Source organism: Nyctereutes procyonoides, unplaced genomic scaffold (assembly GCF_905146905.1).
Source record: "Nyctereutes procyonoides isolate TBG_1078 unplaced genomic scaffold, NYPRO_anot_genome, whole genome shotgun sequence".
NCBI lineage: Eukaryota > Metazoa > Chordata > Mammalia > Carnivora > Canidae > Nyctereutes > Nyctereutes procyonoides.
In genome coordinates, this window is record NW_026575125.1 from 72804760 (window position 1) to 72827639 (window position 22880).

Here is a 22880-nt window from a genome sequence, read left to right on the forward strand (position 1 = left end):
TCCTCTAACTCAGCAACTCCACAACAGGAATTTATCTACTATATATACTATCACATACACTTATTCATCACATATACCTATCTATACACTGTACATATGTGCAAAGATTTATGTACAAGGATATTCATTGCAACATTGTGCTTACAACAGAGTAGAAACAACCTTAAAATTCATGAGCAAGAGACTAAATGACATATTTATGTAAATAAAACTGTATAGTCTATTTAAAAAATTAAGTAGACTTGTAAGTATTGATGGAGATTCTGTATCATCGTAGAACAATCTCCAAAATCTAATGTTAAGTGAAAAGCATGTTGCAGAACAGTGTTTTAGTCTGTTAAGAAAAAAGGGATGGTATGTATACATACACGTATATGTACGTACACACACACACACTTTTATAGTCACAGAATATCTCTGATAGGCTACACAAGAAACTGGTAAGAGTGGAGACATCTGAAGGACTAGGAGTCAGGAGTAAGAAAAACTATTCACTGCTTACTCCTGTATTGTTTGAATTTTTCTGCCATATGCACGTATTGTCTTTTCAAAACAAATTTTTCTTACCTTTTTGAGGCCATGTTTATTGTTTTACTCACTGTTAAGTGTGAGCAGAATCCTAGGTTTACTCTTAATCATTGCATTTTTAAATTTATTGTCTTGCATAATAAGTATTTTCATTATATTCAAAAATGAAATAACATAAAAAGGTATTCAGTGAAGTCTCCTTCCCAACTGTGATACTCACCTCCACAGTTCTCTCTGACCATAGACAGCTACTATTATCATTTTCTAATATGACTTACCAGTTTCTCTATGCCTATACAAATGAATAAAAATCCATATTCTTCTCCTAATCTTTTGTCCTTTTGTACAAAGACAGTTTCCTATTATATAAACAATTCTGAAAAAAATAAACAATTCTGTATACCTTACTATTTCCACTTAGCAACAGACCATAGAACCAGTATCACAAGCCACAAAAGAAAATAGTCTGGGGCAAGTGGGTGGCTCAGTGGTTGAGTGTCTGCCTTTGGCTCAGGTCATGATACTGGGGTCCTGGGATCAAGTCCCACATCAGGCTCCCCACAGGGAGCCTGCTTCTCCCTCTGCCTATGTTTCTGCCTCTCTCTTTTTCTGTCTCTTTCATGATAAAATAAGTAAAATCTTTTAAAAAATAAAATAGTCTGGACATATTCAAAATTGATACTCTTACTGATACTCTTACTTAAAAGGACACCATAGAGAAAAGGAACAGAGAACCCACAGAATGGGAGACAATTTTGGCAAATCATGTATCTGATAAGGGGCTTGTATCTAAAATATATAAAGAAATCTTAAAATTCAATAAAAAGGCATACCAATTAAAAAATGGACAAAGGATCTGAATAGACATTTCTCCAAGAAAAGATATACAAATGGCCAATAAATACATGCAAAAATTCTCAACATCATTAGCCACTGGGGAAATGCAAATCAAAACCCCAAGGACAGGGGATCCCTGGTGGCGCAGCGGTTTAGCGCCTGCCTTTGGCCCAGGGCGCGATCCTGGAAACCCGGGATCGAATCCCACGTCGGGCTCCCGGTGCATGGAGCCTGCTTCTCCCTCTGCCTGTGTCTCTGCCTCTCTCTCTCTCTCTCTCTCTCTCTCTCTCTGTGACTATCATAAATAAATAAAAATTAAAAAAAAAAAACCCAAGGACATACCACTTTTCACCTGTTAGGATAAATAGAATAAAACAGACAGTAACAAGAGTTGGTAAGAATTTCGACAAATTGGAACTCTTCACATGCTGCTGGTGGAAATGTAAAATAGGGTAGCTATTTAGAAAACAGTCTGGCTGTTTAACACAGGGTTACCACATGACCCAGCCAATTCCACTCCTAGGTATCTACCCAAGAGAAATGAAAGTATATGTTCACACAAAAATTTGCACCTGAATCTTCACAGGAGCACTATTCACAAATGGCAGAAACAACTTAAATGTCTGTCAACTGACACAAGAATATATAAAATGAGATATATCCATGAAATGAAATATTATTCAGCCATAAAGGAGTGAAATACTGATACGTGTTACCCCATGCATGAACCTTGCAAACATCATGATAAGCAAGAGAGGCCAGATGCAAAGAACCACATATTGTATGACTTCATTTGTATGAGGTGTACAGAATAGGCAAATCCATAAGAACAGCAAATAGATTAGTGGTTGCCTAAGGCCAAGGGGTTGGGAAAAATGGGGAGTAACAGGTGAGAGGTGCAGGGTTTCCATTTGAAGTGATAACAATGTTCTGGAGATAGGGGTAATGGCCACATAAGTCTGAGAACATACTAAAAAACCACAGAATTGTACACTTAGATGAATTTTATATATGAATTATATCTCAATAAAGCTATTTAACAACAACATACCTTAGAGATCTTTCTCTATATGTACATAGAGAATATCTGTATTCCTTTTTATAGCAGCACAGTGTAGCAGCACAGTATTCCATTGTATGGATTTAGCATTGATGGTTTAACCAGTTCCCCACTGACAGTTTTAGGATATTTCACTGCTTATTGTTACAATATTGCAGTAAGTAACTTTGTGTCTATGTCATTTTACTGTGTGTCAGTATATTTGTAAGATAAAGTCTCAGGAATGGAATTACTGGTTTAAGGGGTATTTATGCATTTATAACCTGTATTGCTAAATTTCCCTCCACAGGGACGGTACCAATTTACAATCTAACTAGTAATTTTTTAGAATTCATGTTTCCTCATAGTGTATTACCAAACTTTTGAACCTTTGCCAATCTGAAATGTAAAAAGAGACATCTCAGGGTACATTTAATTTGCATTTTCATTATAATTGAAGAGACGGAGTATCCTTTCATGGTTCTTAAACACATTGATATTTTCTTTCTTCTGTTAATTTTCCTTTGGTGCTTCTTTCTTTTTCTTTTATTTCAAGCTTTTATTCAAATTCCAGTTAGTTAACACACAGTGTAATATTAGTTTTAGGAGTAGGATTTAGTTATTCATCACTTACACTCAACACTCAGTGCTCATCACAAGTGCCTTCCTTAAAGCCCATCACCCATTTAACCCATCTCCCTGTCCACCTCCCCCCAGCAACCCTCAGTTTGTTCTCTATAGCTAAGAGTCTGTTTTGGGATGCCTGAGTGGCTCAGCAGTTGAGCATCTGCCTTCAGCTCAGAGCATGATCCTGGAGTCCCTGGATCGAGTCCCACGTCGGGCTCCTTGCATGGAGCCTGCTTCTCCCTCTGCCTGTGTCTCTGCCTCTTCTCTCTGTGTCTCTCATGAATAAATAAATAAAATCTTTAAAAAAAAGAGTCTGTTTTATGGTTTGCCTCATTTTCCCCCTCTATGCCCAACTTGTTTCATTTCTAAAATTCCACATATGAGTGAAATCATATGGTATTTGTCTCTTTCTAATGGACTAATCTCGCTTAGCATAATACACTCTAGCTCCATCCATGTCATTGCAAATGGCAAGATTTCATTCATTTTGATGGCTGAGTGATATTCCCTTATGTGTGTGTGTGTATATATATACATGTGTGTGTGTATCCATTCATGGTATCACATCAATGGACATTTGGGCTCTTTCCATAATTTGCCTATGTTGATAACACTGCTATAAACATCAGAGTGCATGTATCCCTTCGAATTGCTTTTTTTTAAAAGATTTTATTTATTTATTCATGAGAGACACAGAGAGAGAGAGGCAGAGGCACAGGCAGAGGGAGAAGCAGGCTCCATGCAGGGAACCCGACGTGGGACTCGATCCCAGGTCTCTAGGATCATCCCCTGGGCCAAAGGGAGGCACTAAACCACTAAGCCACCAGGGATCCCCCCCGCCTTTTTTTTTTTTTTTTAAGATTTTAACCTTCAAAACACTTATATCCTTTGAGTAGCATGAGTACTGGATCACAGAGAGGTAGTTCTATTTTTAACTTTTTGAGGATCCTCCATACTGTTTTCCAGAGTAGTTGCATTAGTTTTCATTCCTACCAACAGTGTAAGAGGGTTTCCCTTTCTCCACATCCTTGCCAACACTTGCTGTTTTCCTGTGTTGTTTATTTTAGCCATTCTGAGGGATGCTGGGGTGACTCAGTGGTTGATAGTCTGCCTTTGACTCAGGGCATGATCCCGGCGTTCTGGGATCGAGTTCCACACTGGGCTCACTGCAGGGAACCTGTTTCTCCCTCTGCCTCTCTCTGCGTGTCTCTTATGAATAAGTAAATAAAATCTTAAAAAAAAAAAAAAAAAGAACTGACCAGGGCCAGACCTGGAGGGAAGCAAGAGGCATTCATCTTGGGTACAAAACTTAAAAGGGTGCTAAAAAACTCAGTAATCAAGACAAATAATATTCTTTTAAAGATTTTATTTATTTATTCATGAGAGACACAGATAGAAAGAGAGGCAGAGACACAGACAGAGGAGAAGCAGGCTCCATGCAGGAAGCCCAATGCAGGACTCGATCCCAGAACTCCAGGATCATGCCCTGAGCCAAAGGCAGGTGCCAAACTGCTGAGCCACCCAGGGATCCCCCAAGACAAATAATAGTTTAATGCAGTATTTTGGAAAATCAAATTGGAAACAATCTGCAGGCTGGTTCCCTGCTTTTATAAATAAAGTTTTATTGGGACCAGGATTAGAATAAGATGAGTGAGGCAGGGTTTAGCAAGCACAGGCGTGGATCTGCTTTTTTCTTTTTAATCTTAATGTGTTTTTCATCATGGATTTCTTGGACTAATTTTGATTTTTGAAAATGATGGATTATAAATGTATCTTAATTACTGATATTTTGTGCACAATCTTATTAAATTTTACACCCAAAGTGAGTTGCTTTACTTGCCTTACCTGAGACCTGGCCCTATAACTGACTATTGATGGTATAATAATGCCTTTTTTCTGTCTCCTTACATCACTCTGTGTTTTCTAAATCTGTACAGTAAATATGGATTACTTTGATAATCAGGAAAAAATAATTTAGAAAAAGAAGTCATGACTCACTCAATGATGTTCCTTGTGGTTTCACCATGGGGCTTGCAGGAAACAAAAATCAGCGTGTGGATAGCCCTGCAGTTTTGAATGGCTTGAACCACCTGATAGTCTGAAGGAAGAAACACATTGCTATTAATATAATTAAACCATCATGGATTAGCAGAAACTACCAACGGGCTAGCACCTAGGATTGGTTATGAAAAGAGGAGAAGTAGGTTCAGAGCCAGCCCACTGGGAGCTCCCTTAGGATTGTATGGGAGTAACGGACTAAAGATGGTGGACATCAGGACGCCTGGGTGGCTCAGTGGTTGAGCATCTGCCTTCAGTTCAGGGTGTGATTCCAGGGTCCTGGGATTAAGTCCTACATTGGCCTCCCCCCATGGAGCCTGCTTCTCCCTTTGCCTATGACTCTACCTCTCTCTCTGTCTCTTATGAATAAATAAATAATAAAATCTTTAAAAAAAAGATAGTGGACATCATGAGAATACCCAATGAGTTCTGTAACAGAAAAGCTATGCATTCCTACGCAGTCCTGCCTGGGCTGGGCTCACCACAGCAACAATGAACTGCCAATTTTCCTTTGACTGTAGCAGCTGTGGTAAAATCTTCTCTGCTCGACCTGTGTGGAATTCACAGTTGGTGATACCTGCAAAAGAGAGGACCACATGACAGAATTCAAAACTCAAGCCCAGCAGTGAGGGAAGGTAGTAGAGGGAGGCTTTACAGAAATGTACAGGAGCCCAGGCTCTGCCGTCTTCCCTTTGGACCTAGCATACCTCTGACTAACAATAAAAGAAATGCTGTTGGATCTGCCTCATTGCCAACACACTTTCCTTTGCAATATCTCAGTAGGCCTTTCAGCTTTAGATACTAGACCATGTTATTTTAAAACTTAGTGACACATAGTACATAAGTACCTACCAAAAAGAAAACCTTAACTTTTACTCAAGTGCTGTCTGCTATCTTAGAGATTTTCAGAGCCTCAAGAGTTCTCTGGAGGTAGGGTAGAGGGAACAAGGGGATCTGTTTTCTATATTGCAGTTTGGCATAGGATTTTGTTCAAAGAAAAGGTTCTGCTGCTAACAGCTGTTTGAAACCTACTGTATCATGCTATAATGCCTCATGAGTCTAATGTCAAGAAGGCTCCTCTTCTACATTATCCAAAGTTTTGCCAGGTTATCTTCCTATCATCTAGTCTAGGCCTGTTCATTGCCTCAGGCTCTTCTTCTGGATAGAAAAAATAGGGAGATTAGCTATCAGGACCTCTGTCAGAAAATCATCAGGACCCAAATCCAAGCACTCTAGGATTCTCTCCCGCCCTCTGCATAGGTCATGGATATAGTAAATGCCCTTTCCCACACAACACTTTACACAGCACAGAAACAACTACAGCTCTTAATTTCTCTCCATAATGTGAACAGTATACCATTGAAGGCTGCAGTCCACCTGGCATCCTCTACTGCCTGTTCCACCAAGTTAATACCAAGGACTTGGGAGATATACTGAACCAGAGAGAGACCAATCACACCTAAGGAAATAAGAGGATAAGAGAAAGGTAGTTTAGGATTTTAAGCCAGTGATGTTATGCCTGCACAACTACCATCACTTCCCCATCTGGGCCCTGGTGTGGGGGGAATGGAAGGTAAGCAGCATGTAGATTCTGCCCTGGGCTGCCACTTGCTAGTTCCATAGCAGATATCGAGGAGGATGGTGTTAGAGTTCACTCAGCTCCCTCACTGTCCGATATAGCACCTCTGCACCAGCATTATTAATCTGGAAAAAGGCTTCTGGAGAGATACACATCTTCAAGCCCAAGAGATCTTCAAAGAGATGGGGTTCCCCAAATAGGAGCTGATAGGGGGACTGCTGATGGCTGCAATGCATCATGGTGCTGGAAAACAACTTTTAAAAAAGCATTTTAGAATAGTACACCATTCTATCTCTAGTGCTTTGGAGGGGCAGGCAGCATCTCAGCCAAGAGACACAGCCTCCATGGCATGGCCCTGAGAGGTCTGTAGGAATTACCTCTCAGGGGATGGAGATATATGCAGACACTCTCTCATCTAAATTTGGCCTGGGTTCCCAGACCTGGCTGCTGTACAAGGACTGCTACCACTTACCCCAGTTCTCCACAATCAGCAGCCCTGCCTCAGCAAGCAACAACTCACAATATAGCAAGCCATTGGCTTCTTGCTCTGTTTGGCTACCCCAGGTTTACCTTTCCTGAAAGTAAAGGGATGTCAAATCACAGACTGCTCCTGGCCCAGTGGTGAAAAATTTCTTTAGAGTCTCTCTGAATACTGAGCTCCTCCTGCCCAGATCACAAAATCAGTAGCCAAGCAAAGACTCATCTCTGACAAATTTTCTCTCCAAGCTCTATAAAAATCAGCCCTGCAGTAGTCAGACAAGAAAGCACATTTCTCAAATCCTATTATAAATGACACTTAACATAAAGCAATGTTCTATATGACAAAAAAAAACACAATTTTCACATCTCAGTAGAAGCACTGCTTTGCTTATCAGCTTTTGACAAATCCTATACAATAGACATGGTACTTTCTCTAGTTTGAGCTTTCTTAATAGTTTTCTAAAGAAAGTGTGAGAGTTATCCATATTATAAACAAGGAGCTAAACTAAGCTTTTGCCCTATTATGAAGACACAATAACCCTTTATACTTCTCTGCTTCAAATATCCCAATCACCCACCCAAACGCCTAAAAGGTGTGAGTCCTTAAAGAAAAGAAAGAGGGCATAGAAGGGAATCATCACGGTAACTAAATTCTTTCTTTGAATTCAGAACAGTTTAAAATTCTTACATGACTGCAGAGAGCCTAAATATTAGCTTGACACAGGATATATCACAATAAACTATGTTGGAGCTCTAGAGTTAAAAGGCCAAGAATTGTATTTTGGGGGTAAATACCCAGTAGTGTGATTACTGGATCATAGGGTAGTTCTATTTTTAACTCTTTGAAGACCCTCCATACTGTTTTCCACAGTAGCCATACCAGTTTACATTCCTACCAACCGTACAAAAGGGTTCCCTTTTCTCCATATCCTTGTCAACACTTGTTTCTTGTACTTTGTATTTTAGCCATTCTGACACATATGAGGGGATACCTCACTGTGGTTTTCATGTGCATTTCCCTGATGATGAGTGATATTAAACACTTTTTCATGTGTCTCCTGGCCATCTGTATGTCTTTGTTGGACATATGTCTGTTCATGTCTTCTGCCCATTTTTTTTAAATACAAGAACACTAATTCAAAGGGATAATATGCACCTTGATGTTTATAGCAGTGTTATTTATAAGAGCCAAATTATGGAAGCAGTCCAAGTGTCCATCAATAGATGGATAGAGAATAGGGTGTATATACAGGCAATGGCATACTATTCCGCCATAAAAAAGAATGAAATCTTGCCATTTGCAACATGGATGGAGCTAGACTATAAATGCTAAGTGAAAATAAGTCAGAGAAAGACAAATACCATATGATTTTACTCATATGTGGCATTTAAGAAACAAAACAAATGAGCAATGGGAAAAGAGAGAAAGACAAACCAAGAAAACACTCTTAACTATAAAGGACAATCTGATGGTTATCAGGGGAGAGGCGGGTGGGGGAATGGATGAAATAGGTGATGGGGATTAAGGAGTGCACTTGCTGTGATGAGCACTAGTTGATGTATAGAATTGTTGAATCACTATATTGTATACCTAAACCTAATATAACACTATATGTTGGGCAGCCCGGGTGGCTCAGCAGTTTAGCGCCGCCTTCGGCCCAGGTTGTGATCCTGGAGACCCAGTATCGAGTCCCATGTCAGGCTCCCTACATGGAGCCTGCTTCTCCCTCTGCCTGTGTCTGTGCCTCTCTCTATGTCTCTCATGAATAAATAAAATCTTAAAAAAAACACTGTATGTTAACTACACTGGAATTCTGATATAAATAAATAGTTTTTCTTACATATGTAGAAAATTAAACTTACTAATATATTTTGTCATTGTGCTCACCATTATTTACTGCATCTTCCGTTAAAGTAGCATTGTGTATTTTCCTGTAGATCTGTCAGTTATTAGATGTATGTAACTTTAAATTTTATTTTTCTTTTAGGTTGAACCTTCTACCTTTAATAAATCATCTTTTTTATCTCTAGTAATACCTGCTGCCTTGGAATCTACTTTGATATTAATAGTTATATCTGTTTAACTACATACATACATATATAAAAATATAAAAGGCCAGGATTTGTGTGTCAACTATGCCAATTTTTTTTAATTACAAAAAAAGGTCAGGAATCAATGATGTGGGTTCAAGCCCTAGCTTGGCTATTTACTGGCAGTTCAACCTTGGGTACTCTATGCCTCCATTTGCTCATCTGAAATGAGGATGACAATACTTTTCCTTCTCTCACCTACTATACAAGTTGGTTGAGATGATCACATTAAATATAGGAATATTTTAACATGGAAATGTTTGAAAGCCCTAAGTGAATTACAAATGTAAAGTCTTATTTGAGTTATGAAATTCTGACTGTATTCTACTTTCTACTGAATTGGCTTCTAAAGTCAGTAGAATACCTACCAACTTCCATGGGCAAAGTTCTTGTGAAAATACTTGGGAATCCTCACATCATCATTAACATGGAACTTCACCTCAGTCTGTGGTTTGATCATGCCAACAGCATGTTTAAAGAGTATCCTTGCTTCTTCCTCCTTACCCCTAACCCCTCTTCCCAACCCACATAAATATTCTGTGGATGTGTAATTTCTGCTACCTGCCCTGACACTTCCAAAACCAACTGCAGGACAGCGAAAATAAGGGTTGCTACAAAAACTGTCCCTAAGTGTCCTGTGACTATCACCTGTCTTAATTCCTGGGGATGGAAAGTGATGATGGCCATTGTGTGCCCTCGGCTATCGGTGCAGAATATGAGCTCACACCAGTACCCACCTTCATGAAACAAAAAGCAGGACTCCATTGCAGACTGTCAAAGAAATACTTCATAGTACTAGGGAGAAAACAGAACTGTTATGTAGACAAATATAACAAGTTCCACAGCTGACTAGCCACGCTGAATGTTATGGGCTTAATTGCACCCAGCCCCAGGCATTCTGTTGAAGCCCCCAGTACCTCAGAATGTGACCATATTTGGAGATAAGGTCTTTAAAGAGGTGATTAAATTAAAATGAGGCCCTAATACAACTGACTGGTGTCCTCATAAGAAAGAGAAAATTGGGACACATAAAGAGACACCAGGGATGCCCAAACAAAGGAAAGATCATGTGAAGACACAGAAGACGGCCATCTACAAGCCAACGAGGCCAGCTTCAGAATAAGCCAAACACCCTTCTAGGACTTCAAGCCTTCAGAACTGTGAGAAAATAAATTTCTGTTAAGCCATGCAGTCTATGGTACTTTGGAATGGCAGCCATAGTCGACTGATACAGGTTTTGATTCCAAGAAGGGGCATGAAACTATAACAAATACCTAAAAATAAGGAAGTGGCTTTAAAACTAGGAATGGGTAAAAACTGGAAGCATTTTCAGGTGCATGCTGGAAAAAGCCTAGATTGCTTTGAAGAGACTATTAGTAGGAATACGGATATTAAAGGTGATTCTAGGAGGCACCTGGGTAGCTCAGTGGTTAAGCATCTGCCTATGGATCAGGTCTTGATTCTGGGGTCCTGGGATTGAGCCCCCCATCACACTCCCCATGGGGAGCCTGCTTCTCTATGCCTCTGTGTCTCTCATAAATAAATAACATGTTTAAAAACAAATAAAGGTGATTCTGGGGAGATCTCAGAAATGAGGAGCATGCTATTAGAAACTGGACAAAATTTGATCATTTTAAAGTAACAAAATAACTTGGACGAATTGTGTCCTAGTGTTGGGTGGAAGGTAAAAATTCTAAGTGCTGGGGATCCCTGGGTGGCTCAGTGGTTTGGCACCTGCCTTTGGCCCAGGGCATGATCCTGGAGTCCCGGGATCGAGTCCTGTGTCAGGCTAGCCGGCATGGAGCCTGCTTCTCCCTCCTCCTGTCTCTGCCTCTCTCTCTCTCTCTCTCTCTCTATCATAAATAAATAAATAAATTTTTAAAAAAAATTCTAAGTGCTGAACCTGGATATTTAGTTCAGGGGATTTCTAAGCTGTGTTGAAGGTGTGGCCTGGTTTCTGCTTGCTGCTCAGACTAAAATGTATGGAGAGAAGAAAGACACATTGAAGGAATGGATGATCAAAAAGGAACCAGAACTTAAAGACTTGGAAAAATCTCAGCCTATCCATAGAACAAAATATGAAAGCATGTTCAGGAGGCAAAACCAAGGTTATGGCTGGACAGTCTTTTGATAAAGAAATTATAGGTGTGACTCATGAATCCAACCAGTCATCTCAGTAGAACCCAGGAACAGAGATGAACTTTTATCAGCAGAAACACTGCCAGCTAAGACTGAAGGGCACAGAGACAAGGATATAATGAAGGAAGGCCATCAGACTTCTGGGATTCCACAGGATTGGAAAATGGACCTATCTGACTGCCAACAGGTGTTACTCTTCAAGAAAAGAATGACCCCAAGGCAATTCAGAGATCAGCAGGGTGGCTGCCACCAAGATAGACCCAGAGGGGACAGGCCCCAAAGGTCAAGGCTGTAGCCTCAGTTGCAGTGGGCCAGACTACAAATGTCCAGAGCCTAAAGTATGACCCTGCAACACCAGTAGGCCAAAGGACAGAGCATCAACCCAAACAGGATAATTATTGAGCCTTAAAACCTCAAGGAATTTGCCTTACTAGGTTTCAGACTTGCCTGAAACTTATGATACCTCTATTCTTTCCAATTTCTCCCTTTTGGAATGGTAATGTCCACCCTGACTGAGCCACCCAGGCACCCCTCAAGATTTTTGCCTTAAGATGAATTATACCTTGAGTCTCATCCACATTTGATTTAGATATTCAGATAAGGCTTAGGATTTAGGGTGCATGCTGGAATGGGTTAAAAATTTGAGGCTGTTAGGGGTAGACTGGCTGGAGTGTGACTCTTGATCTTGGGATCACAAGTTCAAGCCCCATGTTCGGCATAGACCTTAAAATTTGGGGGCTGTTAGGAAGGGATGAATGTATTTTGCATGTAAGGAGAACATGACTTTTGGGGTCCAAAGGATACAGAATTATGGACTGAATTGTGTCCCCCTAAAATTCATATGTTGAAGTTCTAAAACTCCAACACCTCAGACTGTGACTGTATTTGGGAATAGGGCCTTTAAAGGGGTGATGAAGTTAAATGAGATAGTTAGGATGGAACCTAATTCAATCTGTTGTCCTTGTAAGAGGAAATTTGGACACACACAAAGACACCAGGGATTGCAGATGTGCACAGAGAAATGACTATGTAAAGATATAGTGAGAAATTGGCCATCTGCAAGCCAAGGTGAGACACCCAGAGAAACAAAACCTGATGACACCCTCATCTAGCCTCCAGACTTTGAGGAAATGAATTTCTGTTGTTAAAGCTACCCAGTCTGTGGAATTTTGTAATGGCAGCTCTAGCAAACAAAAGCAGTGATTTAAGAAACGTTTTCCTTGCTCTGCAACCTTACAAAGGAGTATTATCCATTGTATTCCAAAGAGTACGCTCCATGAAGGCATGGAGTTGTATCCTTAGTCTGGCACACAATTGGTGCTCAATAATTGTTAATGAAAGAAAGTATGAATGGATGAACAGGAAAGGTGTTTTTATGTAGAGTCTCAATGTATTCAATATACAGTATAAAGTACAGGAATCTTGCATTTCTGTGAATTGCTCCTGGAAATGATTCCTAATAGAGCACTAGGTTACTATCATTCCACACTTACTTGTAACTTCCTGATATAAACGCATCATTTATCTATTTCTTCCAGATACCAACTACACCATGGCTTAGCTGGATGCTTTATTTCCTCCTTGTGAATACAAATCAAATGTAATCCTTTTTTATTTTTTTGTATATTTTTATTGGAGTTTGATTTGCCAACATATACTAAAATACCCAGTGCTCATCCCCTCAAGTGCCCAGCTCAGGGCCAGAAACCCAGTCGCCCCATCCCCCCACCAAACTCCCCTTCCACTACCCCTTGTTTATTTCCAAGAGTTAGGAGTCTCTCATGTTTTGTGAACCTGATTATTCTCACTCATTTTCTCTCCTTTCCCCTATAATCCCTTTCACTGTCTTTTTTATTCCCCAAATGAGTGAAACCATAAGACGATTGTCCTTCTCCAATTGACTTACGTCACTCAGCATAATACACTCCAGTTCCATCCAGAACAAAGCAAATGGTGGGTATTTGCCCTTTATAATGGCTGCATAATATTCCATCGTATATATTTACGAAACTTCTTTCTCCATTCATCTGTTGAAGGACACCAAGGCTCCTTCCAGTTTGGATATGGTAGACATTCCTGCCATAAACACTGGGGTGCAGGTGTCCCGGCATTTCACTGTATCTGTATCTTTGGGATAAATCCCAAGTAGTGCAATTGCTGGGTCATAAGACAGCACTATTTTGAACTCTTTGAGGAACCTCTATAAAGTTGTCCAGAGTGGCTGTACCAGTATGCATTCCCACCAACAGTGCAAGAGGGTTCCCCTTTTTCCACATCCTCTCCGAAATTTGTTCTTTCCTATCTTGTTAATTTTCCCCATTCTCACTAGGGTGAGGTGGTATCTCATTGTGGTTTTGATTTGTATTTCCCTGATGGCAAGTGATGCAGAGCATTTTCTCATGTGCTTGTTGGCCATGTATATGTCTTCCTCTGTGAAATTTCTGTTTTCTGATCGCTGAGGCTAAAACTTCTAATACTATGTTGAATAGCAGTGGTAAGAGTGGAAATCCCTGTCATGTTCCTGATCTTAGGGGAAAGGCTCCCAGTTTTTTCCTATTGAGAATGATATTTGCTGTGGGCTTTTCATAGATGGCTTTTAAGATGTCGAGGAATGTTCCCTCTATCCCTACACTCTGAAGAGTTTTGATCAGGAATGGATGCAGTATTTTGTCATATGCTTTCTCTTCATCTATTGAGAGGATCATATGGTTCTTGTTTTTTCTCTTGTTAATGAGATCTATCACATTGATTGCTTTACAAGTGTTGAACCAACCTTGCATCCCAGGGATAAATCCCACTCTGCCATGGTGAATATTTTTCTTAATGTACGGCTGGATCCTACTGCCTAGTATCTTGGTGAGAATTTTTGCATCTCTGTTCATCAGGGATCTTGGTCTATAATTTCTTTTTTGGTTGGGTCTTGGTCTGGTTTTGGAATTAAGGTGATGCTGGCCTCATAAAATGAGTTTGGAAGCATTCCATCTCTTTCTATCATTTGGAAAGCTTTAGTAGACTAAGTATTATTTTTTCTTTAAACATTTGATAGAATTACCCTGGTAAGCCTCTGGCCCTGGACTTTTGTGTCTTGGGAGGTTTTTGATGTCTGCTTCAATTTCCTCCCTGGTTATTGGCCTCTACAGGTTTTCTATTTCTGCCTGTTACAGTTTCGGTAGTTTGTGGTTTCCCAGAAATGCATTCATTTCTTCTAAATTGCCTAATTTATTGGCATATAGCTGCTCATAATATGTATTTTTTAAAGATTTTATTTATTTATTCATGAAAGGCAGAGAGAGAAAGGCAGAGACGTAGGCAGAGGGAGAAGCAGACTCCAGGCAAGGAGCCTGATGTGGAACCCGACCCTGAGACCGCGGATCACACCCAGAGCCAGGGGCAGGTGCTCAACCGCTGAGCCACCCAAGCGTCCCTCATAATATGTTTTTAAAATTGTTTGTACTTCCGTGGTATTGGTTGTGATCTCTCCTCTTTCATTCATGATTTTATTGAGTCTTTTTTCTTTTTAATAAGGCTGCCATATGGTTTATCAATTTTATTAATTTTTCAAAGAACCAACTAGTTTTGTTGATCTGTTCTACAGTTCTTCTGGTCTCTATTTCATTGAGATCTGCTCGAATCTTTAATACCTCTATTCTGCTGCTGGGTGTAGGTTTTATTTGCTGTTCTTTCTCCCGTTCCTTTAGGTGCAAGATTAGCTTGTGTATTTGAGTTTTTTCCAATTTTTTGAGGGATGTTGTATTGCGATGTATTTCCCTCTTAGGACTGCTTTTGCTGCACCCCAAATATTTTGACTGGTTGTATCTTCAATTTCATTAGTTTTCATGAATCTTTTAAATTTCCTGTTTGAAAAAAAATAAATATAAATATAAATATCCTGTTTGACCCATTCATCTTTTAGTAGGATGTTTTTAATGTCCACGAGATTGAGTTTCTCATTTCTTCTTGTGATTGAGTTCTAATTTCAAAGCTTTGTGGCCTGAAAATATGCAGGGGACAACCCCAATCTTTTGGTATCAGTTGAGACTTGATTTGTGATGCAATATGTGGTCTATTCTGGAGAAAGTTCCATGTGCACTTGAGAAGAATGTGCATTCAGTTGTGTTCGGATGCAAAGTTCTATAAATATCAGTAAAATCCACCTGGTCCAGTGTATCACTTAAAGCGCTCATTTCTTTGGTGATGTTGTGCTTAGAAGATCTGTCATTTGCAGAAAGCGCCATGTGGAAGTCTCTCTTTTATTTTTTTTCATGTGGAAGTCTCTTACTATTAGTGCAGTATTATCTAAGTATGTCTTTACTTTGGTTATTAATAGATTGACATACTTGGCAGCTCCCACATTCGGGGCATAAATATTCATGATTGTTAGGTCTTCTTGTTGGATAGACCCTTTAAGTATGATACAGTGTCCCTCTTCATCTCTTACTACAGTCTTTGGGATAAACTTTAATTTATCTGATATGAAGATTGCTACCCCAGCTTTCTTTTGAGGATCATTTGAATGGTCAATGGTTCTCCACCCCTTCATTTTCAGACTGGAGGTGTCCTTAGGTCTAAAGTGAGTCTCTTGTTGACAGCAAAGAGATGGGTCTTGCTTTTTTATCCAGTCCAAAAACCCATCTTTTGATAGGATCATTTAGCCCATTCACGTTCAGAGTAACTATGGAAAGATATGAATTTAGTTTCTTCATAATACATATTCAGGACCCGTTTTTCTGGACTATTTCTTTGGGCTTCCTCTTTCTTTTAAGGGTCCCCCTTAATATTTCATGCAAAGCCAGTTTGGTGGTCACATATTCTTTCCATTTCTGCCTATCTTGGAAGCTCTTTATGTCTCCTCTTCTGAATGAGAGCCTTGCTAGATATAGTATTTCTGGCTGCATGTTCTTCTCATTTCATACCCTGAGTATATCTTGCCAGCCCTTTCTCGCCGGCCAGGTCTCTATAGAGAGGTCTGTTGTTAATCTAATATTTCTCCCCATGTAAGTTGGGGATCTCTTGTCTCTTGTTGCTTTAAAGATTTTCTCTTTATCTTTGGATTTGTAAGTTTCACTATTAAATGTCAAGGTGTTGAATGGTTTTTATTGACTTGAGGAGGGGAACCTCTCTATCTCCTGGATCTGAATGCCTGTTTCCCTCCCCAAATTAGGGAAGTTCTCAGGTATGATTTGTTCAAATATGCTTTCTGGCCCTCTGGCCCTTTCTGTGCTTTCTGGAACCCCAATTATAGGTAGATTCTTCCTTGTGAGGCCATCATTTATTTCCCTTAACCTTTCCTCATGGTATTTTTTTAATATTTTATTTTATTTCTTCATGAGAGACACAGAGAGAGAGAGTAAGGGGGGGGGCATAGATACAGGCAGAGGGAGAAGCAGACTCCATGTAGGGAGCCCAATGTGGGACTCGATCCTGGGACTCCAGGATCACACCCTGGGCCGAAGGCAGTCGCTAAACCACTGAGGCCAAAGGCAGTTGCTAAACCACGGAGCCACCCAGGGATTCCCCTCATGGTGTTTGAATTGTTTTTCTCTATTTTCCTCAGCTTCCTTCCTTGCCATCAACTTGTCTTCTATGTTGCTCACTCTCTTCCACCTCATTACCCCTCGTCATTAGGACCTCCAGTTTGGATAGCATCTCATTTAATTGATTTTTAATTTCAGCCTGATTAGATCTATATTCTACAGTCATGACATCTCTTGAATCCTTTATGCTTTTTTCCAGAGCCACCAGTAGCTGTATAATTTGTGCTTCTGAATTGGCTTTCTGACATCGAATTGTAACAATTTTCCATAACTCTGTGGCAGAGAGTACTGCTTCTGATTCTTTCTTTTGTGAGGAGTTCTTCCTTCTAGTCATTTTGCTCAGTGCAGAGTACCTGTGTGAGTGCACTGAGTCAAGATCAACCATTGGGTAGCCCCAGTGGTGCAGTGGTTTAGTGCCTCCTGTAGCCCAGGGTGTGATCCTGGAGACCCGGGATCAAGTCCCACATCGGGCTCCCTGCATGGAGCCTGCTTCTCCCTCTGCCTGTATCTATGCCTCTCTCTCTCTCTGTGTGTCTCTCATGAATAAAGATTTTATTCTTTTATTAATAATTATTAATAATTATTATCTCTTTTAATTAATTTATTCTTTAATTAATTCTTTTAATATTTATTTGTTTAATACTCATTAATTATTCTTAATAAAATCTTTTGTTTATTTATTCATGAGAGACACACAGAGAGAGAGAGAGTGAGACAAAGTCAGAGACACAGGTAGAGGGAGAAGCAGGCTCCATGCAGGGAACCCGACGTGGGACTCGATCCTGGGTCTCCAGGATCACGCCGTGGGTTACAGGCGGCACTAAATCACTGTGCTACCAGGACTGCCCAAATGAAATCTTTAAAAAAAGAAAAAGAAACAGAAGAAGAAGATCAACCATGACCTATGTAAATTTCACCCTAGATAATTCTGATGAGGTTAAAGGCCAGAAAATGAAAACAAAGATCATAAAGAATGAAACAAAAGGACCACTAAAGTGAAAAACAAATTAAAAAAAATACTAAAAAGTAAAAGGCCAAGAATCCCAAAGAAGAAAAAAAAGAAGAGAAAAAAAGCAAAAGTAAAGAGGAAAAAAAATGAAAAAAGAAAAAAAAGAGAAGAAAAAAAGGGGTCCTGGGAGATAGTTGTGAAGGGAAAATGTAGTCTACCTGAGGGGTCCTAGAGGGTGATCCTCTTGGTTCTGATGGTATTAAGTTCTGTATGTTAGAGGATGCTCAGTCCCAAATTTATATAAACCTGCAATATTTGTAGAAAGCCCCACCATTGACCACCAAAACATAAACAAGGTAAAAGAGAGGGGCAGAATGGGAATGAAGAGAGAATATAGTATCACAGAATGAACCAGCACAGTATTCTACTTGGTTCTGGGTGCATGCTGGTCATGTTTCAGAAGGTATTAAGTTCTGCCATAGAACAAAATGAGGCAGAGAAAACAAAAAACACAAAACAGAAAAACATATCTCATATAGTTCCAAAATTAAATTGAGTATGTTGAAGGGAATCTAGAAGTGGAAAATATTTCTAAGCTCTGTAATTGTAGAAATTTAAAAGTCAAAAAGGAAGAAACTTAAAAATGAAGAGGTGTTAAAATATTGTAGTTAAGGTGGGAAAAGAGAAAAAAATATTGGAAATTTTTAATTTGATATAAAAACGAGTTGTACTGGAAAAGGGGGGGGGAATGGAGGGGTACCCTCTAGTTCTATATACTGTAAATCCCTCGACTTTCCCTGGAGCTTTCCAGTGCTGCTAGGTCAAGAATTTGCCCTTCCCCTGTCCTTCTAGCTGGTCTTCTGGGGGAGGGGCCCGCTGTGCTGATTCTCAGGTGTGTGCACCTGGGGGAGCTGCCCCGCCCCCTGCCGGGAGCCGATTATCCTGTGAGGCCTTTTTCCCCTGGTGGCCCTGCTTCTCCCAGGCACAGGGTGAAACAAGGAGGAAAAACAACAATGGTGTCGGCCAGAATTCCAGCCCTTAAGTCAGCTCCCGGATAGTAACTAACATCTAACGCAGTCTCCCAGTCCGCACTGGCCTAGATGCTCCCCGGCTGGTGCCGGTGTGCTGATCCCCACAGCTTGGGGACACCCGGTGGCAGGAGTGTCCTCACTGTCCTGTGCCCTCCCTGCCTCCACCTGTCACAGGAGGAGCGCAGGATCCTGGGCTGTGTCCCCAGCGCCCTGGGCTCTGAGGCCTGTGCTGCTGGAATCATGCTCCCAGGGGCGCAGCTCCCAAAGGCAGCAGGGCACAGAACCCTCTGTCCCGAGCCACCCAACTAACCAACTGGCTTCTCCCCGAGGCCCCGGCCAGGTGCGCGCTCCAGCGCTTTACAGAGATCCATCCAGTTTGTGTTGCGCTCTCCCCCAGGTGCACTTCCTCTATTAGTGACTCTGGGAGACTGGAGGCTCCCCTGCCCCTCTTGCGATTCTGCTGGATTTCCCTGTTAAGAGGCTTTCCAGCCCTGAAGAATCTGGTGCAGATTTTTAACCTTCCTCCTTCTCCAGGGCTGGGCTTTCCTGTCCTGGAGGTTTTCGCCTCCCAGCCTTAGCCCGGCTCCTAGCGGGCTCCCGCTGGATTTTTTATTTTATTTTTTTCCGCCTTCCTATCTCCCTAGAAGTGAAAACCCTTCTCTCTGTAGCATCCAGGCTGTTCTTTCTTTAAATCTCAGGTTGAATTCATAGTGTTCAGGATGATCTGACAGTTATCTAGGTAAGTTGGTGGGACCAGGTGAGTTGAGGACCCTACTTTTCTGCCATCTTGCCCACTTTCTCTCAAATGCAATCCTGATTAGTTGTTGGGATAGCAAAAATCCTTAAAGATAAACTTTTCAAACACAAGCCACTTGCTACCACAACAGGACACACTATCTGATTTATGAAGTCCTTTCATTTTTATAACACGTGTTCCAGTTTCACTGTATTTTCAAACAAACCCCAAATTATGCATGGAAGGGGAAGTTATAACAAAAAATAGTTCTGCCTAAGAGGGTAAAATCAATTAAGGGTGCACTCAATCACTTCTGCTATACTGCAAATACATGCAATATGCTTAACTATACTGAACAAATTTTTCAAATTTTGAGGTTGGTGATTTGAAAAAAGACTGGTTCAAATCTTAAATATTGGCTGGTTGATGTTGGAGATTTACCCCAAAGATACAGGTGCAATGAAACGCAGGGACACCTGCACCCCGATGTTTCTAGCAGCAACGTCCACAATAGACAAACTGTGCAAAGAGCCTCGGTGTCCATCGAAAGATGAATGGATAAAGAAGATGTGGTCTATGTATACAATGGAATATTACTCAGCCATTAGAAACAACAAATACCCACCATTTGCTTCGATGTGGATGGAACTGGAGGGTATTATGCTGAGTGAAGTAAGTCAATCAGAGAAGGACAAACATTATATGTTCTCATTCATTTGGGGAATATAAATAATAGTGAAAGGGAATAGAAGGGAAGGGAGAAGAAATGTGTGGGAAATATCAGAAAGGGAAACAGAACATAAAGACTCCTAAAGACTCCTAACTCTGGGAAACTAACTAGGGGTGGTGGAAGGGGAGGAGGGCGGGGGGTGGGGGTGAATGGGTGACGTGCACTGAGGGGGGCACTTGATGGGATGAACACTGGGTGTTATTCTGTATGTTGGTAAATTGAACACCAATAAAAAATAAACTTATAAAATAAATATAAGTAAGTAAGTAAATAAATAAATAATAATAAATAAATAATAATAAATAAATAAATATTGGCTGGTTGGAAAACAATGTTTTCTGGAAGCAAGGTTCAACAGTCACTGGCATCCTAGAAGGATAGGAAATTGAAAAACTGAGTCTGATCTGAAAGATAATGGTAAATAAAATTGTAATGATAGCAAGATTAGCATGGCCCCTTTGCTGGAAGAACACACAAATTCACGAAGCATTCCATATTTTTATAATCTCAAAAGACAAACACTAACAAAATGTGTTACTTGTAGAATCATGATTTAGCTCCCTACTTCTGAGTGCTCACTTCCGCAGCACATACATTAACTCTCTACTTCTGTAAATAAACTTATATTTTTAAGTTCTAGAATAACAACAACAAAATCACAACCTATGCTTCTCCCAACGCTAGAATTTATCCTCCTGATCCTGCTGTACTTTTCCCATGGCAATTGTCTTAATCTGGTTGGGCTCCTATAACAAAAATGCGGTAAACTGTGTAGCTTGTAAACGACAGAATTTTTTTTAATTTTTGCCTATTCATTGGGAGAGAGAGTGCACACAAGTTGGGGGGAAGGGCAGAGAATAGAGGGAGAAGCAGACTCCCCACTGAGTAGGGAGCCCAATGTGGTGCCCAATTCCAGGACCCTGGGATCATGACCTGAGCTGAAAGCAGATGCCTAACTGACTGAGCCACCCAGGTACCCCTAAACAACAGAAATTTACATCTAATAGTTTTGGAGGCTGGGAAGTCCAAGATCAAAACACTGACAGATTCAGTGCCTTATAAGAATCTGTTTCCTCAGGGCACCTGGGTGGCACAGTTGGGTTGAGTGTCCAACTCTTGGTATCAACTCAGGTCATGATCTCAGAATGGTGAGATTGAGCCCCGCATCAGGCTCTGTGCTTAGCTAGGAGTATGCTTGAGATTCTCCCTCTCCCTCTCCCCAACGACCTTGCATACTCTAAATCAATCAATCAATCAATCAATCAATCTTTAAAAAAAGAATCCGTTTCTTCACAAGCAGCCATCTTCTCACTGTAACCTCACATGGAGGAAGGGACACACTAGCTACCTTTCTGGGTGGGTCTCTTTCATAAGGACACTAATCCTAATCATGAGTGCTCTACCCTCATGACCTAATCACCTCCTAAGGGTCCCACTTCCTAATATGATCACCTTGTATGTTAGGATTTCAACATATGAAATTTAGGGTGACACAAACATTCAGACCATAGCCATACTTAGCACCTTCTAACATACCACACAATTTACTTTATTGTTTTTTTTAAGTCTATCTCCCTGACTAAAATGTAAGTTCTATAAGGTAAGGGATGTTTTCTTCATTGCTGCGTCCTAAGCACCAAGAATAGTAGTGTCTGGCACTTGTACGTACTCAGTAGTCCTTGTAATTAATAAATGAAAGGAAGAACACAGGTAATGATAGAGCAGACAAGAGCAAACTAAAGTCTTAGAAGATGGAAAGCAGACTGAAGTGACAACTGAAGCAAGATGAAGGAAACTACATCTGGATTGCCTACAAAGGGGGACCTGTTGAGATCTAAGGCTTACCTGCTCCATACAACCCTAGAAAGCCTCAAACCCAAAGGTGCAATAAGGCACAAGGCTAAAAAGAGGGTGTGGGGAGGGCACCTGGGTGGTTTAATCAGTCGAGCCCTGGACTCCTGATTTCAGCTCAGGTCATGATCCCAGGGTCCTGAGATATAGCCGTGCATTGGGCTTGGTGCTCAGCATGGAGTCTGCTTGTCCCTCTCTCTCTGCTCCTCCCTCTGCTTTCTCTCTCTCTCTAACAAACAAACAAACAAATAAATAAGTAAATAAAAGTTTTTTTTTTTTTAAAAAAGGTGGGCAGCCCCGGCAGCCCAGAGATTTGGTGCCACCGTCAGCCTGGGGTGTGATCCTGGAGACCCAGGATCGAGTCCCACATCGGGCTCCCTGCATGGAGCCTGCTTCTCCCTCTGCCTGTGTCTCTGCCTCTCTCTCTGTGTGTGTGTCTGTCATGAATAAATAAATAAAATCTTTTTAAATAAATAAATAAAATAAAATAAAATTAAAATAAAATAAATATAAATAATAAAATAAAATATAAAAAGAAGGTGTGTTTGAAAGTCTAGACACAAAACTGGTAAACATCCTCATCCTACCAAGGACATCCATCTTCCTGTAGTAAGAGACTGGAGATCTTTTTCTTTTCTTAAGATTTTATTTATTTATATATTTGAGAGATG

General features: G+C 40.5%; 1 protein-coding gene across 1 annotated transcript in view; it reads right to left on the reverse strand.

The window, feature by feature from the left end:
* TRMT2B (tRNA methyltransferase 2 homolog B) overlaps window positions 1-22880 on the reverse strand; it is a 114570-nt gene that overhangs the window by 64807 nt on the left and 26883 nt on the right. The window contains 9 exon segments of the mRNA XM_055338062.1: window positions 5030-5129; window positions 5547-5666; window positions 6447-6548; window positions 6702-6745; window positions 6747-6911; window positions 7239-7331; window positions 9608-9684; window positions 9744-9824; window positions 9888-10034. Coding sequence (XP_055194037.1) covers window positions 5030-5129; window positions 5547-5666; window positions 6447-6548; window positions 6702-6745; window positions 6747-6911; window positions 7239-7331; window positions 9608-9684; window positions 9744-9824; window positions 9888-10034 — 929 coding nt within the window.